The sequence below is a fragment of the Bombus terrestris genome, chromosome 14 (assembly GCF_910591885.1).
Source record: "Bombus terrestris chromosome 14, iyBomTerr1.2, whole genome shotgun sequence".
NCBI lineage: Eukaryota > Metazoa > Arthropoda > Insecta > Hymenoptera > Apidae > Bombus > Bombus terrestris.
The window spans coordinates 9,615,765-9,635,064 of record NC_063282.1 but is presented as its reverse complement, the minus strand read 5'-3'; the positions used below and the strand labels follow the sequence as shown (position 1 = coordinate 9,635,064).

At 36.3% G+C, this 19,300-nt stretch overlaps 1 protein-coding gene across 2 annotated transcripts in view; it reads right to left on the bottom strand.

The window, feature by feature from the left end:
• LOC100649273 overlaps positions 1-19,300 on the bottom strand; it is a 248,424-nt gene that overhangs the window by 6,475 nt on the left and 222,649 nt on the right. For both annotated transcript variants that reach the window (XM_003400913.4, XM_012316578.3), the window contains 4 exons: positions 5,643-5,800; positions 4,240-4,374; positions 2,937-3,142; positions 285-506 (listed from right to left, as the gene is read on the bottom strand). In XM_003400913.4, the coding sequence (XP_003400961.1) occupies positions 285-506; positions 2,937-3,142; positions 4,240-4,374; positions 5,643-5,800 (721 nt within the window). The remainder of the gene's footprint in view (positions 1-284; positions 507-2,936; positions 3,143-4,239; positions 4,375-5,642; positions 5,801-19,300) is intronic.

The following is a 19,300-nucleotide window of genomic DNA, read 5'->3' as shown; positions in this document are numbered from 1 at the left end:
TTTTAAATATTCCACCTATGCTAAAGTATGCTGACAAATATGACCGTAGTTCTCTCTGATTAACGCATTACAGGTCTTACAATTAGGAAAAGACACGTATAATGTTAAAAATTTATTGCCAATTGATGCGAATTCTACGATATGCATATCTCAACATTTGTACTAACACCAACGCTAACAAAATTCAATGAATTGATATTTATTATAGTTAAGGAAACGCACATCTGTGTGATCCAAATGAATTAAATAAAATTTAAGGAGAAGAAAAATTGAGCAGCACTTACAATGCTGAGGGCATGCATGATACAAGCTTGTGTGGTATTTTCAACGTGAATCAGCTCGTCACATTCTTCATGGTCCAGTCCATTTACATCAGATCGTATCTTAATCGGTGATAAAGCTGCTTCATTGTCCGTTGACTTGCCGCTGTCAGGGGACGGCAATAATTCGTGTCCATCCAAATCTTCTTCCTCTGCGCGTTCTTCGCAATCCGATGCTTTGGTTTCCTGTTACAATCATTATAAAACGAAACGACTTTTTATATCATTCTAGATATCTTTTTCAAACGTCAAACGAAAGAATACAAAGCGAAAATAGTTGGGATAAAGATACATATATGTACGAAATAATACGCGAACAAAATTACACAAAAGATATTATATTTAAAAATATCCTTAGAATCGGAAATATGCGATCAATTGAGTGCTCTAGCTCGACCTGCTTCATTCTTCTTTCGTGCTGAGATAGTAAAACGACAGGCGATAGCCCTTGCTTGATGCGTGTTATACTACTATACTAGTGATAGGATCTACATACCTTTATCCGGTTGGCTGACCAAAGCGCATCTATTCTACTTTGTAAGTTTTTTATTTAATCCTCTCTTATCTGCTATATATTATATTTATTATTATATCGCATGCATCTATTATTAATAGAGTATTGTTTACTACATGTACTAGAAAATTATTATATATGTACATAATTAATCCTTTTAATGATTATTTTTATTCATATAGAATTAGTATATATTAGTATATATTAATTTAATGTGCAGGGTAAATTCAGAGCGCTCTATTTTAATGTCTTTGACGATATTAAAGAGATTGATCTCGATTGACATTGACTGCATGATTAAACGAAAAAATTATACTACACCACAGAAATGTCGAATAATTAGGGAGCGGGATCACACTAACAGACGTTTCTAGCACGTAGCGTTAAAGCGCTCCGATTGTTACTATATTAATAATTATTCGCAATTATTCGTACATACTTGCACATCAATTATCTTCAACTATTTTAACAATTCTGGGAAAATCATTTTTGAATAATTACCCTGAACAGAATAATCATTCGAAAATTCTTTAAATCCTTCGAAAAGTATATATCACACTAAAGAAAAAAAGTGGAAGAAATAAAACAATTTTAAGTAATAACGAGAACAAAAGTTTTCCTATTGCCAAGAAAGTAGAAAATCACACGCTCGATACAATTAATAAGAGCGACGATAGCAAGAGTGAAAATAATAAGGAGGCTCTCGAGCGCTGAAATCCGAAACAAAAGTTCCAATTGCCTGATAGCTCGATCCGTATACTTCGTCCGTGCTCTGGAGTTGACATATCGACAGAGAAACATATGATGAAGTAATATTTTTCCAAGTCGTTCGTTGTTCCCTACAGCGACAGGATTTCGTTCTTTTGTTACAGAGTTTCATTCCGTCCGTTCATAGCCTTGTCTTAAGCACTGAGAGCTTGCCTCCTGACGATATTACGATTTGCCGCGTTTCCTTCCTTTTCAGCAGAGAACTTATATTCTTTAAATTGACTGCCACTGTTATTATTGCTTCCTGTTGGACGTATTTGAGTTCTGGTTTTACATAGCTCGTAGGAATTTCACCAGCGATATCGCGTCTTTTTCCTCTTGTTAACACAAATCGATGCAACGTCTTTGAAATATCAGCAAAAAGATATTGTGGTTAATTTCGACAGGAAATGCTGGCAATTGCAATAGAGATTTTATTTTTATTTCGAAAGCTTCTTTTATCGAATCCGGCAGAAATTTTCAATCGAACAAAATCCATTATTCCTACCATCATTTTTCTTCACGTTCAGTCGATTGAGCAACACTAAATGAATTCCTTTCGGGAAAGCGAGAAACTCCTTTCAATTGTTCCTTCCAATATCGTATTTACAGTGAGACTTTCGAAGCGGATCCATAAATCCTCGCACGATTTTTAACTTTAAGTATTAAAATAGAGAAAAAGCTAGGGATTAATATGGAATTCCCGCAATTTCAGGAATAAAGAATGAAAATTCAGCTGACGGGATGGACGTTCGCGATTATGATGGTAACTAGGTCAGAAATACTTCCAGAATTAAAGCTACGTGAATAGTCGGTGTCGTATTTTCTTTTCAGTTCCTTCTCATCCAAGCCTGCTCATTCTGATAAGATTGCGCAGTCATCGTTCGCTACTTCACATTTCAGGATGCAACAAAAATAACGGAACGGAAAATCCATCAGAACGAAATTACTTTTCCGTTAGGGAATTTAATTTCCACGTTACATATAAAATATTAGTTAATAGTTTTGCAAGTTTTAGTTTTCATTGCTGTTCTTCAAATATCGCTGTCGAATGATGCGTTTTTTTTTGTTATTATTCTCGTTATTGAAAACGAAGAGGAAATTTTTACTAGTGCATTTCGCAATTTCGCAATTGCTTTGCCTTTGGGCATTTTTATTTTGACAATATATAATATGTCCAATATTTATTGTATCGGATGCAAGGAAACTAAATTTATCTCAATTTTCATATATATTGTTATATTTCCAAGTCGTTAAGTGCAACTTTTTTTTTTGACAGAACGAAATGAAATAGAACGAACACGTTTGTTCTGTTCTTGATGAAACAATATCTTTGCAATATGTCGGAAACTCACTTGAAAATCTTGCGGTGACGGTGATGATTCCTTCTGATGTTGGTTTGGACTTTGCGGAGGGCTGGGAGCAGATCTGGGACTCTGGGGTCGAGTTCCCAGCTCGTAAATGTTGATCATGTGAGCTGCCTGAGCGTGAACCATCAATTCCCATGCTGAAGGGAATGATACCTTGCAGAGAACGCAGAGCAGAGCTGTTGTAGAATCTCCTTGGAACATAAACATAAATGCATTGTGTGTGCGTGTGTGTGCGCCTGTTTGGTAATAACTTAAATATATTCTGTTTGCCAAAGCCACGATAGTTACTAACAATCTGTGGTTTTATTATCTGAGTAAATATTAGCCTGAATTCTGATCAATTTCTTTGAAATTTGAATACAACATACAAATTAATTTGGCACTTGTAATTGTAAGAGAATCTGCACTAAAATTACTATAGGATTTTACTGAAAATTTATTGAAAGTTTTTATATGTTTATTTTAACCTTATCCTTATTACTAGATTGCAAAGAGTTAATATTTCCGCCCTAATCCTAACTTCATTTTCCAAAAAAAAAAAAAAAATATATGTAATTAACCGCTCCACATATGTCGTATTCGTATAAAGAACACGAATTCCTAATAATACGATGAAAATTTCATTTAGAAAGCAACAATTCAGTCCTTTTAAGTCATAATAATATTAAATAAATATTAAGTTTACTATTAAACAACAATACTAAACTCGGTAAATTCTAAACTCAGTTTTTTCAGTTTACAAACCAATGCAGATAGAACAGTTAAAAACTAGAGCGACGATACGTCAAATGGAGGGAAGCATCTTGCAACAGTATCCGTAGGCAAATTTTACGAACAGCAACAATACTTCCTAGGCTTTCCCGTTCCAATTCCTCCATCCTAAACAAATCATGGACCATTGTACCGACGCAGCTGCGTTTTCCTCGGTAAAATGCCAAAGTACAATTCTGCTCGCGAGAAGAAAATCGGAGAGACACAAGGAAAGAGGAACCGCTCTCAGGATCCGGTTCGAATTTCATTTTTACAACCGCGCCATTCGAAGTGCGATAAGGATAACAGAGAGAAAAGAGGTGGCAATGGGACGAGGATAAGTATTTCGAAACTTGCCCTCGAATTTCGATGAAAGCTGGATCTTTATTGAAAAATTTCTTGAAGGCGGAAACGTAGCTGTGGAATTCGTACAATCCCGTTTGGTAAGGCACTAACAGACGCGAACGTTTTCGTTCTACAGAGTACAGAGGAAGCGGAAGGTTCGTCGGGCAAACTTTTCTTTCGAGTAGGTACGTACTTGGGGCTGTTCCATTGAAGGTGTGACATTTACATGTGAACCGTAGTTTGCAGTAATTCCGCTTGTGCTCGAGCAACTCGCCTAGGTCTGTAAACATCTCTCTACAGTTGCCACAGATCAGGATATCCGGATTGCCTGTAACATAGAAATCACAAACTGATTTCCCTTGATTTCATTTTAGTTTAATCGCACTTTAATTCGCTCCTTTCTTTTTTTTTTGTACATCGATTCCGCGAGAATGGTATATTCAGACGAATCTTGTTTCTGGAATAATTGTTCGCAATCACTTTGAAGTTGGATTAATTTAACTTTTTGAAAGGAAATATGAAAATATATCTTTTCTGTTCGTTTCATTAAGAGAGATAATGGAATGCAATTCCTTTCTTCCTTTGCTGTTTGGCAGTAAAATTGTGGATAGTTGATGCGATTACTGACGTAAAAGTAAAACTCGCTAAGCACGTTTGAAACTTGAATTAGATTTGGAATATAATTTTCCCGAAGAAGTCCTATTATCCAGAATAACGGAATGAATAATGGAGTGGTAACATTTTTCAAATATCACATCGTGCATAGCTTAACGTCCGAGAGTCAGAAGCGTCAAAATCAGAAGTGGTATATTTTTAATTTAAAAGATAGTTGCTGTACTAAATTTTTATATGAGTTACTGTAAGCTGCACTTAAGCGTGGAAGTAGTATCAATATTTTATGTTGAAATAAGAGCTATTTATTAAAGAGCATTAAATATCACGAATAACCAGGTACTATATAAAATTCACAGAACAAACCTGATTAAAATCCTAGCCGTTTAACATTTATTAAAATAACTTTCATCGGAAGGAAGTGCACGCGAATATAATGAAATTTTCATCCCTATGGAATAAATAACTTGCGGAACATTAGCTGTGTATATAATTATTCAACTACGAAAACTTCCTCTCTTCATGCTTACGACCAATAATTCGAAATTTTTTAAATAAAAACGTAAATGGAAGCTCATTTTCCAACATCACTATCTCGCTTCATGACGAATAATAACGTTCTCTACCGTACTCTACCATTTTTTTCCGTTCACTATACTTAACCGATCATTTTCACGCGAGCTTGTTCGTAATTTCCGCGTAATTAAAGTACGTACCGCGTAGAGACAAGTGTCGACGACACGCTTCTCTCACGCTAAGCTGTTGCCTAATACGGGAAACGCACGACCAACTTACGAACGAATTAACAAACTGTACTTTCGCGTGGTTTCGAACGACTACTCCTCGAACCATAACATGCTCGAGATGCTCCAACTCCAACCTGTTTCTAGTCAAAACATTTCTTGTTTTTCCTTTCTTTTTCTCCGTTTCCAACTTTGATTACTGTTTCGTCTATATGTCAGAATGTGGAACGGTGATACTTACTGTAGACTTTCAATTGGTTCAAATCCGGAACGGTGGTCGTGTTCGCAGCTGGTTGCTGTTTCTGTTGTTTGGGATGTTGCGATCGAGCCGGTGGCATCAGACGTGGTCTTTTCAATGGTGGTGCCAAACGGGGTGGAAAAGCAGTCGACGCATAGTAACTGAAAATAAACTTGGATACTGAGTGTCACAAGATATCCCGTTGCTGGGAACGATGAATAATTGTTTCGAAGGCAACGCCATTGCGTGAATATTTAACAGCGGCCCCGGTGGTGTCGGCAGACGACTCGTTTTGCGACGGTTTTGGACGAGTTGGTTTATACGATAATATTTGCAGTACACGTATTTTAGTAAATGGTAAGGCCGGCGTAGTTTCTCAATCATGTTATAAGAAACGATACATTTAAACGAAATTCTTATAAATGAAATCTTTGGTATCTTATATGACTAATGAAAAGAGAATTCAGGTGAAACGAAAAGAAATAGACGATGTCACCGAGGTATTAGGGAATAAAAATCGAAGAAGAGGGGAAAGGTAGAAGATTTAGAAACTTTTGCTGGTGATTTGGAGCGCGAAAATATCCTAGAAGGGATAGAGAAAATAGAAACTCGGAAGATTTCAGAGATGATATATTAAGTAATACAGAGGACACGAAGAGAGCCATACCTTGAAATGTACACTTAATATATTTCAAATATTGTAATATTTATGTACAAATTTTAAATAAAGGACAAGTTAGAAATGAGTTTCATTTGTCTAAAAATAATTTTGTCCCTGCTGCAATATCACAAGCCAAGGTTAGAAATATTCAATTACAACGGTTTATAGCTCGCCTAAATCGTGCGTCCTTTCATTTTTACGAGGAGCACCGTGCACGAAAGGTTTGAGAACGGGTTTCCAGAAGAACGTACAAATTGTACATTTAATCAACTCATTTAGACGCAACAGCACGGCGGAACGTGTTTGCACGCGAGTTGCCTGGGTTTCCCTCTCTTGGACGTCGGTGTAGTTTCGATTAAAAGGCTCGAGCGAACGGCTTGCGTCGAATTTCTAATAAAACGCTGGGCGAACCTGTCTTCGAGACGCTAATTTGCCGAAATTCCATCTACTTCCAGGTTGCTCACAACCGTTGACTATATACATTCCGATAAACACATACACAACTACTGACACCTTCGATAACGATTCAAAACGCGTCCGTCTGCACGTCCACCTAACTGAATTTAATCGGATGTGTTTAGACTTTTGATAAAATCGATGCGACATTGTCGCCGTGCGACAAGCCACTTCAGAAACGGAGAACAGTGCTTGTACGGAGTTTTCGCCGCTTTGAGCCAAGTGGAAAGAGGTATAGAGAGAGGGAAGGAGGGAGAGAAAAAGAGAGGGAGAAGGGAGAAAGAGAAAAAGAAAGAAAGAAAGGAAGAAAGTCAGGGTGGAAACAAGAGGAGCAGAAAAGAGGAATCGCAACCCCTCGCCGTCGTATTTATCCGGCTATGTATTTCCTCTGTCTGTCCTTGCTGCTTTCGCCTCGCGAAACCTTCGTTGAAATAAAACTTCCTCTTCTTTGGTCCCTCCTTCTCTAGTCTTTTTCAACCTTGTCTAGTCTCCTCTCTCCTTCTGATTCTTTCCCATCTTTTTTTTCTAGTTTCACCTTCCCTTTTCTCGTTTCCTTAGTTCGTTTTTCTTTTTTTGTTTCTTGAGAAACGGTTGCAGGGCTCCTTCTTTCCTGTTTAACGCGTCTTCGTCCCATCTGCTTGTTTACGTCTCGCCATTTTATTCCGTTTTGTCGTCGTACCAGAAGGGAATTCGTTTTTGAGGACTAGAGAATCTTTTGATAACGTTTAGTTAGAATAATAAAATAATTTAATTGACGAGAATTGTTTTTCATTGTCACGCATTTTGGAAGTATCTTCTTCCCGTTATCTTGGTTTGAAATGCTGATTAAAAAACTTTCCGCTTAACTAATGACGTTATTATTAACTCCGGCATTCTTTTGTTCGCCACCCGCTTTTGTCGTTGTTCTTTGTTTGCCGCGAAGTTGCCAGCGTATAGTTTTCATTCCTTTCCTTTCCACAGCAACGGCCCCCTTTTGCTCTTTTCATTTATTTAACTTCATGTACAAGAGTTTGCAGATTTCCACGATTCCCTTTTCCCGTTTCTTTGTGCCGCTATAAATTTTTATTTCATCGGTCCGTGCACAACTGCCTAAAGCGTGGCCCACTGTTTCGTATAAAATATCGCGTATTGAATTTATTTCCCACTCTTTTAATTTATAAAACAATATCGAGCTAGGAAGCTGTAAAATATTTTTACGATATATATTACATCAAATACCGTTCTTTCAATATTTATATCGTGCAATGAATAACAATTTCCATGTGACATTCCAAAAAGCCATACGTAATCATGAAACTAACAGTAATTTCCATGCAACCAGTGACGATAGAAGATTGCGAAACCTGACAGACAGTTCCTTAAATTTCGTACCGAGACCGACCATCCGTTTACTCGATCCCTCTTATTACTCAAACTGTCCGCCATATTAAATCATCCCCCTGATTTCTCTGTTCCCATTTCCATACGTTTTACCAGTCATTATTTTTCGTTCTCCTCGCGTCATTTTCTTCTCTGACATACGTTCCTTTCTCCGTTAAAATCTTCCGTAGATCCGTGCCCAGTACCCTTTTTCCTCCTCCATCGTGTTCCATCCCCCTTGGCAATAGCGTGACACAAGAGACATCCACGAATTCGTGCCTTCGTGGCGTTGTTAAAAGTTCTCCACGCCGACAGAGTTTCACTCTGTTTCACTTTGAAACTTTCGGATAATAAGCGCGAAACTGGCGCGAAAGAGAGGCGTAGAGAGAGAAAGAGAGAGAGAGGGAGGAAGAGAATGAGAGAGATAGACGAGGAGGACGTAGAGGAGTGAACGGCAGAGCGGAAGGGCTACGTTAAGGGCGGGCGTGCAACAGGGAGGCAGTATCATCTACACCGGCACTTCCCGTCGTCTCGACTATTTTAATTTTTTTTCAAGCCACCGTCCAATTATTGGCGACCGCAAAAGTCGTCCTTTGTCGAGTCGCGACCGCCTTTTGAAGTGGCCCCTTATTTCTTCCTTTCTCCTTTCTAATGTCTACGACGACTGATAAGGAGAGGCGCAGACGGAATAGGATGGAACAACAGGCTGTTACTGTTTCGTTGCGCGTCGCATCCCTGCAGAGAGGAGTAACGATCGTCCCTTAGTTTCGGAAGTTCGATGATTACGCGCCGTCTTCTCTAAAGACTTCGGCTGGTAGCGCGGTAATATAACCGGTGATAAACACATCCGTGACGGAACTTTACTCGGTGCTTCCTCTGCCGCTTAAAGGTTGTCCACGAGTACTTTTAACTAACGAATCAAATTTTCGGCGTCGACGCAGGTTGTGATATGCTTCGATAAGAGACGAGAACGATGTCTACTTTTCAACGAAACGTTAGATACAAGCTGCAATCTGTTAAAATTTAGATAAGGTTATTACGGCTAAGTAATTCGATTAAGTACATCTTTCACGATCTTGACGCACGTTCCAAGATATAAGAATTTCAAAAGAATCTTTCTCGATTACATTTACCAGAGTTCATCATTTTACCGCTGAGCATGAGGTAAAAGTCAACCGGAAAGTTGCACGTTATATTTTCGATCTAATTTTCAACAAGTCGTGTACCTTTCGGAATCGCGTTTAATTTAACAGAGAACGAACGATTCAATTTAAATTTTACCCGGGCATCGTCCTTTTACTGGGATCAGGAATCTTTTCCCATGGCGAATGAGGAAAAAAACCGAAGCTTCGAGATAAACCTCTATTCGTTTAAATATAAGCCCGGCGCGAGACAGCCGTGGGACAAGGGGCGATGGAATAAATCGACAGATTTTCATCAAGAAGTAACCCTTAGACAGCAACCTCCTTGTGCGGCCAAGGAGATTCGACCAACGAGGTCTGTGATTGGCATCCCTGACAATTATTTGTTTTCCACAAATCACCAGGGAACGTCGTTTTCCCTTCTCCGGGGCTTTTCACTCTTTTTGTTACTCTCGTTTCCTGCACTTTCAGGTGCGCATTTAGTCTGTTTGTGACATTTCCGCGACGTTGTGAAATAGAATTGCAGAAGCTTTCTAAAAATGTAGGATACGGTATCATCGTTTGAAATAAGACGAGAAGCTAACTAGCTAGATAAGATAAAAAGTTAATTTGAATCATAACATTTTCTATTATCCTCCGCTTTTCTCGAGTCCACTCGACTTAGCTTGTACATCATACCCAAGATAAACTTATGAATAATAGACAAGCTTCTGAAGCTTTTGAAATAGCGTAAAAACAGGTCGTTGTCTAGAAATAAGGCTTCGTTTTATAAAAAAGATCTTACTAAACAGTTAAATTATCAAAATTTTTTTCACATATTGATATCGTTATCGACGAGTTTACTAATGTAGACGTATACTAATTGATTGATGCATTAATCGATAGAATGAGGAAGGAATTCATATTAAGAAAAGATAAATGGAGGGTAAATCCGTGGATAGCAGTGGCGATTATTTCCTCTCGACGAATCACACGAAACATTACGAAGCCGTGTAAGCAAGGGGTTTCCGTCCCTCCTATTTTTTCTCTCTAGCCATATACTTTCAGGATCAGCAGGAACCTGGCTGCGACGTTTCGAGTTATATCGCCACCAACAATGAGTCATTGTCAGAATTTCTGAAATAGAACGCAAGCTACCCCTGTCAACTTTATTTCGAGCAATTTGAGCAACTTCCGCCGCCAGCTAGCAAAGATTAAAAAGGTTTGTTAAAAGGTGCCTTAATGGACGCTTTATGACCATTTAAGACTGGAATATATCGAACGTGGTAAAAGGACTCGTAGTTGAATGTAAATTCTTTTAAAAAACTTTCCTATTATGTTTCGATGAAATTGAAAAAAAGAAAAGATCATTCATTGTTTCGCGCCGATTCTTTTTTAACATAATTACTTTCACATAGAAAGATTAAACGATTTATAAACTAAGCTATTTAATTATACTTTATATGAGATATGATGGAAATTTAATTATCTCCACGTTTAAATTTATCCTTACGCTTATACTTAAACAAAATTAAATTAAATTCTAGAACAAATATAACGTGAGTTATAAGAGCGTAAGTTATTTTATAAAATATTTGTAATTTCGTATTTTTAACAGGTTTTTTTCAATTTCATATCAATTTTCAGGTATCCTTTATCGTAATATTATAAGCCTATTAGTGTTCCACCCGCGACGCTTAACCTGCACGTGTGACAGCTTGCTCGGCTGAATGAATTTTAATGAAATCCGGTATTAGAGGGTTTGGGTTAGTATTTATCCGACAAATTCAAGTTCCGTTCACGTTGTTCAATCTCTACACATACGTGTCCAGGCTCGGGTTGAACAAAGAATCGATTCTAGTCCATACTCACTTACATTTTACTCAAATTACCAAATAAAATGTTTTACAAATAGAAAGTAGAATTTTAAAAATTATATGGAGTTCTAGGACCTTTTACTTTTCTTTCTCCGCTTTGTGATTATAAAGAAATTGTAATCTTTGCTTCTAAAAACAATATTTAAAACATTTTGTCGCAAAGGATTTTACATCTTTAAGATAATATTAAAACACTTCTTTCTGACATCCAAAAATATAATAACTATGTATCATCAATGAAAAATATTTTTTCAGATAGCGAAAGTAAAAAATTTCTTTGAACATTCATATGTATAATAATTTTATTTAAATTGAAAGTTTCGAGGCACACGTTTAAGTTTAATTTAATAGATTAAATGTTCATTAAAAACGAATTCGTTAATACAAATCTAAAATCGATGAACTAAAACATACGAAAGTTTCATTATTTATAATCCTCTTTTCGTGCAACTGCGTCAACTAGATCGCTTTATCGTTGTCCCAGGGATACAATCTTTTTGTTTTATTTTGCTTTCTTCCCGTACCATGACAGTAGAGAAACTGCTACAATGTGTATGCGACAAAACCTGCCGCCTATATATTTTACTATCACAAATATTACCACTTGGACGGTTCGTGGTCCAGAACGCACCCCCATGCCTATAAATAATATTTCTGTCGGAGCTTTCAGCGGCGTTTTCCCGCAATTATTGCGTTTCTCATAACCGATGTCATAATTCTATCCGGTAACAGGGCCATTCGTAACTTCTGTCAGTCCAGTTCATTTTAATGTTTCCTTTTTTCACTTGTATACCCTATTTTTTGCTTTTTCTAGCCTTATGAGTCTGTTAAAAATAAAACAAAAATAAGAAAGGAATTAAAAGGACAGAACCTTGATCTTATATCCCAAACGTTGGCTGAAAAATAATGTGTATGATTCAAAATTATACTTCCTTGAATTTCTTATGTTCATTACGTCGAAACACCTATTTATATTCATGGTCCTTTGTTTTCTTCTCCACTGTAAAAGATGGTCATAATTTTTACTTCACGAGAGTTTAAGGTGCACTGCAAGGGGCGTATTAGTTACGTGTATTAAAGCTGCTCTTTTAGCACCATTTTTTTTAATGCTACAACCTTTCAGAAGCAACAGAATTTGCATAACAAAGATGAACAAGTTGCTCGGAGTTACGGAAATTTCATTGTTCTGTTTGTCTGCAAGTAAATCGTATATTATCATCAAAAAGGACATTCGCTATAACTACGGCACGATAACAAAGACTATTTGAAGAGAATGTTTGTACTTACGAGTACACTTTTACATATATATACCTAATATAAATAGAATGTTATTTTGTCGCAATAATACATGGTTCATTTAAAAAGATCTCTGTCTGATCAGGTTAAGAAGATAGAAGTACGATGACGTTATACCATTGATCCTTATTTCAATCGTAACCTACATACGTCAGTTCTAAATATCGAATGAGAAACCTTTGGTTAGTGAGAAGGATTATCTTTCGAAGTCCTCATAAAGATTTGATTTCGCTACCTGACATTCACGTGACAGTGGATCTAATAAAATTACTAAATCGATATCAGTAAACCTATAGCATGTTTCCTGTTTATACTTTCTAATATGTGGAAATAAACATTCGAACATGCACGATAAAAGGAAAAAATTTCTTTTCCTCTTTATATATCATTTTATAAAAAATATTCTTATCACAGCGGCAGCTTATCTTGCATAATGTTCAAATTATCACAGTTTCATGAGTATTTATCGTAACGTTAGTGGTACATTAAATATGCATTTGCGCATATATATGCTAATTAATAAAAAAGAATAGAATAAAATTTTCGGGAATTTGCTAAGATTCCACGTGCTGGGCAAAGAATCAGGGGAAATTGCCGCGAGCATTATGTATGCTCCCTTTTCCCATCTCATTTCCTTTCACGAGAAAACTTTTCACCAGCGTATGATAGTTTTGGGCCTGCCTCGGATTTCTACGAGCAATTAAAGAGTGCTCAGGAAGTTTCACCGCGAAACGATGGAAGGAATTATCGTAGAATCTCGCAGCTACTCTTTCCTTCCTTCTTATATCTCGTTTTCAGAATCGAGATTTCTTATTTGATTACTTGAGTAGGCTTGCCAGCAAATCCTTGGATTACCTGTCCACGTGCGCGGGCCGATCTTGCAAAATTTTTGTTAAAATTTTAGAAAAACTACAAAAGAAGCGAAACGGAGAAGGATAAAGAATCAAACATTTAATAAAGTTATGTGTTAAATGTTATTAGAACGTAATATGTACTATATTTGAATACCAACTTCACACGGAATCGAAATTTATTTCCTCAAGAGCGGAGATTTTCTTTGTTCGACGTCAACGAAAATCAAATTACGTGTCGCCTGCGAAAGGATTTTTATCCCTTAGCCTTCTTCTAGATCAAAGGATAAGTTACGAGTATCGTATAAATTGTAAATTCCATTCACCATTTCATCATATTATTGTGTTTTACTCAAGAAATTTTCGTCTCTTCTGGTATATATCATTCAGATAATATTGTTAAAATTACGCTTTCAAATAAACTAAACAAAATATATATTTTCTTTACACCAATGAAAGCAAAGATGATGCATTAGAAAGCTAGAAAAGATTTCTATCTCTTTGATTATTCTTAATCCTAATAAAATAATTCATAACGTTTCTAGACATATATCTAATGAATGTTTTATACATACTAAATATATTATGACATTTCTGACGAGCCTCCTTCCTCTCACATCTCACTCGTATCTAAAAATAAGCTATTATTTCTGAAACTGTAATGGGTAACTGCAGAAAGGTCAATCATTGACATTTTTCCTTTTATTTAAGCACACGCTATAAACGATACTGTATTACCAAACCGATCTTAAGTATTCACATATGCTTACATAATATTGCATGATTGTAATTCAACTGTAGTTTATCCATCCTTAAATATTACCTTCTACGAATCGTTGTCCTAGTTCTTAACTGTCCTCCATTTTTCCACTCCATTTTTCAAAAAAATTTAATTAACCAATTCACATATGTTTCATTGTTATGAAAAATACAAATTCATGTTTCTACTTAGAAAGTAACAAATATTCATTTCTTAAAATCCTAACTACACACAACAACATTAAACTTCATGAACTTTAAACTCAGAAAACTGAGTTTACAAATTAGTGGAGATAGAACATTTAGAAACTAGAGCGACGAAATATCTAATAAAATAAAACTTGCATCAAACGCAAAAATTAATAACATATTTTCAATTCTACGGAATTATATAGCTCACAGAATTGTTAATTAACAAAAATTGCACAACTGTATGATAATTAGTATCGTGAATGTGCATCCTGTTAAAGGGTCGAAATTCCACGTCTAAAGGCTCAGCGCGACAAAGAAACCGAGTTGTCGTCGAAGAACGACGAGCTTTTTTGTTAGGCAGCTTGTATGTATGTACGCTGGTCGCTACAAATTAGACGATAGGCGTGCAACGTAACACCAAGTAGTTTGAAACTGGCTGTTAAACCAATGCAAATTACTGCAAGACAATCCCCGGTGTTGCGGGTGGAGGCGAAAGAGGCGTGGACCAGAGGCGAGAGTTCGTCCTTTCTAATTACGTATCGCAACCCCCGAGAAAGAGGATGGAAAAGCTTAACCAACTTTTCACGAATTAGTACTGCCCTGACTGTGCCCTGAGAATTTCACGTTTCGTAACGGTGTTAATCTCTAACCAATTTCGTAATTTTCGTCTGTGTCCTTTCAATGAATGCTTCTAGATTTGCGGTTTTGTTGGCAAAAATTCATCGCCCCTTTAATCTTTTAAAGCACAAACCGCTCTGAAAATATTTTATTCGACAAATTTTGTGGAAAAGTGGTACAGGTTCATTTTCGTGGTACAGGCAACCACAGTTCTTTTAAGTCAAAGATTTTTGTCAGTTGTACCAATATTTTTTTAAACGTCTCATTTTGTTAAGGGATGGTTAATGTTGAAATAAAGGATAGCTTGGTTAAAAAGGACGTAAGATGAGATATTAATTTATGGGAAAATCGTAAGGATCATCGATAACGTTAAACGTGGTAATTAAATATGACGGGGAATTTTGTTAACAACGTTTCATGTATGACCTGCAATTTTACTACAAATTGGATATAATGTAGGTGTAATACCCTGGTGTATACGCAAGAAAGGATATCGAGTTAATCAGGAATATTCATTCCTCCGGGTATCGTTTCACAGCTACGATTAACCTCTATTTCGTACTCGTGCAACACAGAGATTTATATCACAAGCTTATTGTCCGCAATTTCGCTCTTTACGGTGTACGATATCGTCAGTAATTTAATTATGTAATCCATAATTATTGTCATAATGGACTTAAAAATTTCCACTAATAAAAACGAATCGATACGACGAGAATAAAATCGAGTTGATATCCACGATGTAAAGATAATGGAAATAGATATAGAAACCCATATGACGGTTATAAGAAATTTATGGTTAGATTAAAACACAATTTTCACAATTTCTTTAAATGCCACGTTCGCACCTATGTCTACTAATTTACATGTACGTCCTCTGGAATGAGAAAGAAAACTAATTTTACCGGAACGCTAGGATCTGAATACTACTAGAATTTTAAGGAATTTTATTAGACGTATGCAAACTTAATTTCTGCAAATACGTTTCAACTATTTTCTAATTAAACTTAACAGCTATTTCTGTTCCGCTACATAACAGAAAATCGTTGTTATATAATTCACGAATGAACATGGATTTGTTAATAGAACCGTAATAAAATGAATGAAATAAAATCATATATCACATTATTCTTATTAAATACCTATCCATAAAGAGACATCAAAGTTACGCATATATGATATGTTTTTAGCAAGATATGAGTATCTCGAAAGATACTAGTTCTTCGAGATGGAACCCTCCCAAAAGGGTAAATGGGAAAGGAGGAGATAAATCAGAGTACGAAATATGAAACGACATTAGGGCAAGTGTGCATCTAAGATCTCTATCGCGTATTAACGACGTTCAATTAAGTAAATGGCCCTCTTGTGAATTTTCTCTACCTCGAACCCGGAAGATTAATTACAAATTGAATTGGCTATAGGTATAACGGTGTAACGACTGGCTGCGTTAGGGTGTGCACACATACGCCGAAGGGTGTCAGGTTAATTAGGGACATTCGTCCCTCAAGACATCGCTTTGTGACTAGAAGGCTTAACTGGACACGATGCATCGTGACACCTAACAGCACCCTGGCCTATAAGCTTGATTCCCATCGACATACATTAAGTGCACGGATTTCAGATGTCTATCTGACCTGTGTCAAATTAAGTGTTACCTGCCAGAAACGTCAAATTTAATCGATGCGAGAACGACACTGGTTTCCTGTATCAACCGTGACACGAAGGCAGCTATTAAAACGTAATGCGGAATTCCTTCTTCTTATCCAATTATCCTATTATTTTTTTATTCCGTTCTAATTGCTGCGTTCGATAGACCAAGAAAATGGTAAATGATATTTTTATAAATTTTATTTTATTTCTTTTAATTGCGATTTTTTCCTGTTAGTAGAAGTTTCTATTTTTGGGTAATTGTAAGACAGAGGTATTCCATGGGAAAGTTATTTTCTTTTCATCTAGAGTTAATGATCAGTAAGTTCACTTTGGCGTGAATTCAATCTGTTCAAAGGATTATAACAACCTCTTTTAAGATAAAGAATTCGACACAAAGCAATACAGAGGAGGTAAGGAATTTCGCAACCATAAACAACGCTTTATCTTCGCCTGCAATGGAATAACCAGAAAAATTCGACTAAAAGAAGGGCAAAGCGAAACGCATGGCGATAATTTCCCATTCGAATATTCAGCGCCATTCTCAGCACATAATTTCTCGATATAATAGTTTTCTGTAAAACGGCTTGAATCGCAAAGCAGAAACGTAGGCTCTTAATTCCATTATAAAACTACTACATATCGGCGATATTTTAAAACGAGATCGAACATATCTGCAGTTAGCTTCCATAAACGATAAATAATGATAAATAAAAATTATTTAATGGAATTGAATACATTGTTCAAGTTTGCACAAACCAATATATATAATCCCAAAGATGTACAGTTAATCAAGCAATGTGATGACACTGAACAATAAATGCCTTTGATACAAATTAAACATGATACCAGAAGGATTAAAGGAGAATGATAAGTGTTATATGTATAGGGGGCGAATGAAAGCGTAAAGAGAGAAGGATGAAAGAAGAAGGCTTGGAGAGTGAGAGGTAAACATAGGAAATAAGAGAAAAATGTATTTTTGGAAGTCCATTCTAACAGACGAGAACTATGTATAATAAATACAATAATAAATGAACTAATATGATAGTATAATATAAATAAACTAATATGATAAATAAAATAATATGATAATTAAAAATTAATAATAGTCTAGCCTGCAAATAGTAAAGATCTTGCTTTTTATGATGCTTTTGTTCTCAAGTTAAGATGCTTTGGGTTTTAGTCCTTAAGACGTAGAAGTTTAAAGGATACGGATAAAAACATCTTAACGGTTACTAAAATTCTATCATTGTGTCCCGTTTTTTTTCTAAATACGCTAATCAATAAATATACTAATTATTCATAGAAATTTATCGATGATCAATTTTATTATGCCTGTGTTAGTTTGTAAAAAGTTTTGCTGGCTGTTTAATAATATTAAAGAACTCTTCTACAGGCTTTTACTCGTATAACTCAACGATTGCAATTGGTTGCGAACTGCTAACAATAAATTCAACGTACGACTTTCATGAATATAACTTCAACAATATGCGTTTGCAAAGAACGAACTTTATCGTTGAAAAGAAACAACCTAGCTCGGTAGCTCGATTACATGGGAATGGTTTAATAAATAAAACAAGTCGCTTTGAATATTGGTTCGTCCTTTTTTTATTCCTCCCTGTATATGCAGGTACCGTTTTCCTTTTATAACGATCAACGAAAATAAAATGTGCACAAAATTTATACATACGGCTTTGAACTTTACGATCGGATCACGATTCCTCTCAATCTGTAATCATTAAATTGGTCAGAAATTCCTACACTGTTTTTAATAGCGCTTTTAACGTTGCTTTCAGCCAGAACTTTTACCGCCGCGCAGATCCTCCATAGTAGTTTTAAACTGAAATGACCATTTTTGTACGCACTAATACATATGGAAAGGTCGGCTTTGTGAGTGGCGCACTTGTGAACGCTTAATTTTACCAAGTCGAAATACGGCAATTTCGCTCGGGATTTGAAAAGCACCGTGAGTTATACACTGAGCAAATTCGAACGTATTCGGCAATATTATTCGTTCAGTCGCTCATTTGATTTAAACCCGTTTTCATAAAAGGTAATGTCCTAATGAGCTCTTTTCCGAGAAAAATGATTCCAATTCTATTTTTTGCATATTTTTCGTCAATTTCGTCATCCTTGGGTAAACTAATACGTAACCAATAACAATGAGAAAATACCAATTAAAACCATGTAACTAGGATTGTAATCGTGAAACTTACGGGAGAAACTGGAACAACGGGAAGAGCAACTAAACACTCAAGTGATTTCCAAATACAATTTCCCGACCACGGATGGTAACGGTAGCAAGACGGAACGGAGAACACGATCGAATTGATGACAAGCAAGAAAGTTAATCGAAAGCAGATTTTCAAGGTGTTCCTATCCCGATGAGCTGGTTTTACTCGTGTGTTATTCAGATGGGAAAACCCGTGGCAGTTCATATAAAACGCGCTGCAACGAGTTTTGCTGAAAAAGTTGCCCGGAAATTGGCCGCAGATACACGGTTGGCCAGGAAAAAACAGCCGGGTGCAAAAGTGAACTGGGAAAAATAGGTGGAGTGGGAGGACGAAACAAAATGCAACAACGAAAAGCAGGATCGAAAAAAAAGGCAGAAAGGAAAAATATCAAAAGCAATCAATTCCTTTTTAGTCGACGAACAATGTTGCCCGCGGCTTGTACTGCGTGTCGCTTGTGGCGATTCGGGATGCCTCGTGTGCGTTACACGGGTGTGTGTTTTCTATGGCGGCGCACGTTGCATATTTAAAGCAGGGCGCAAGGATGGAATATAAAGTCTGTCCGAAAACACCGCTCTCTCGACTATCCAAAA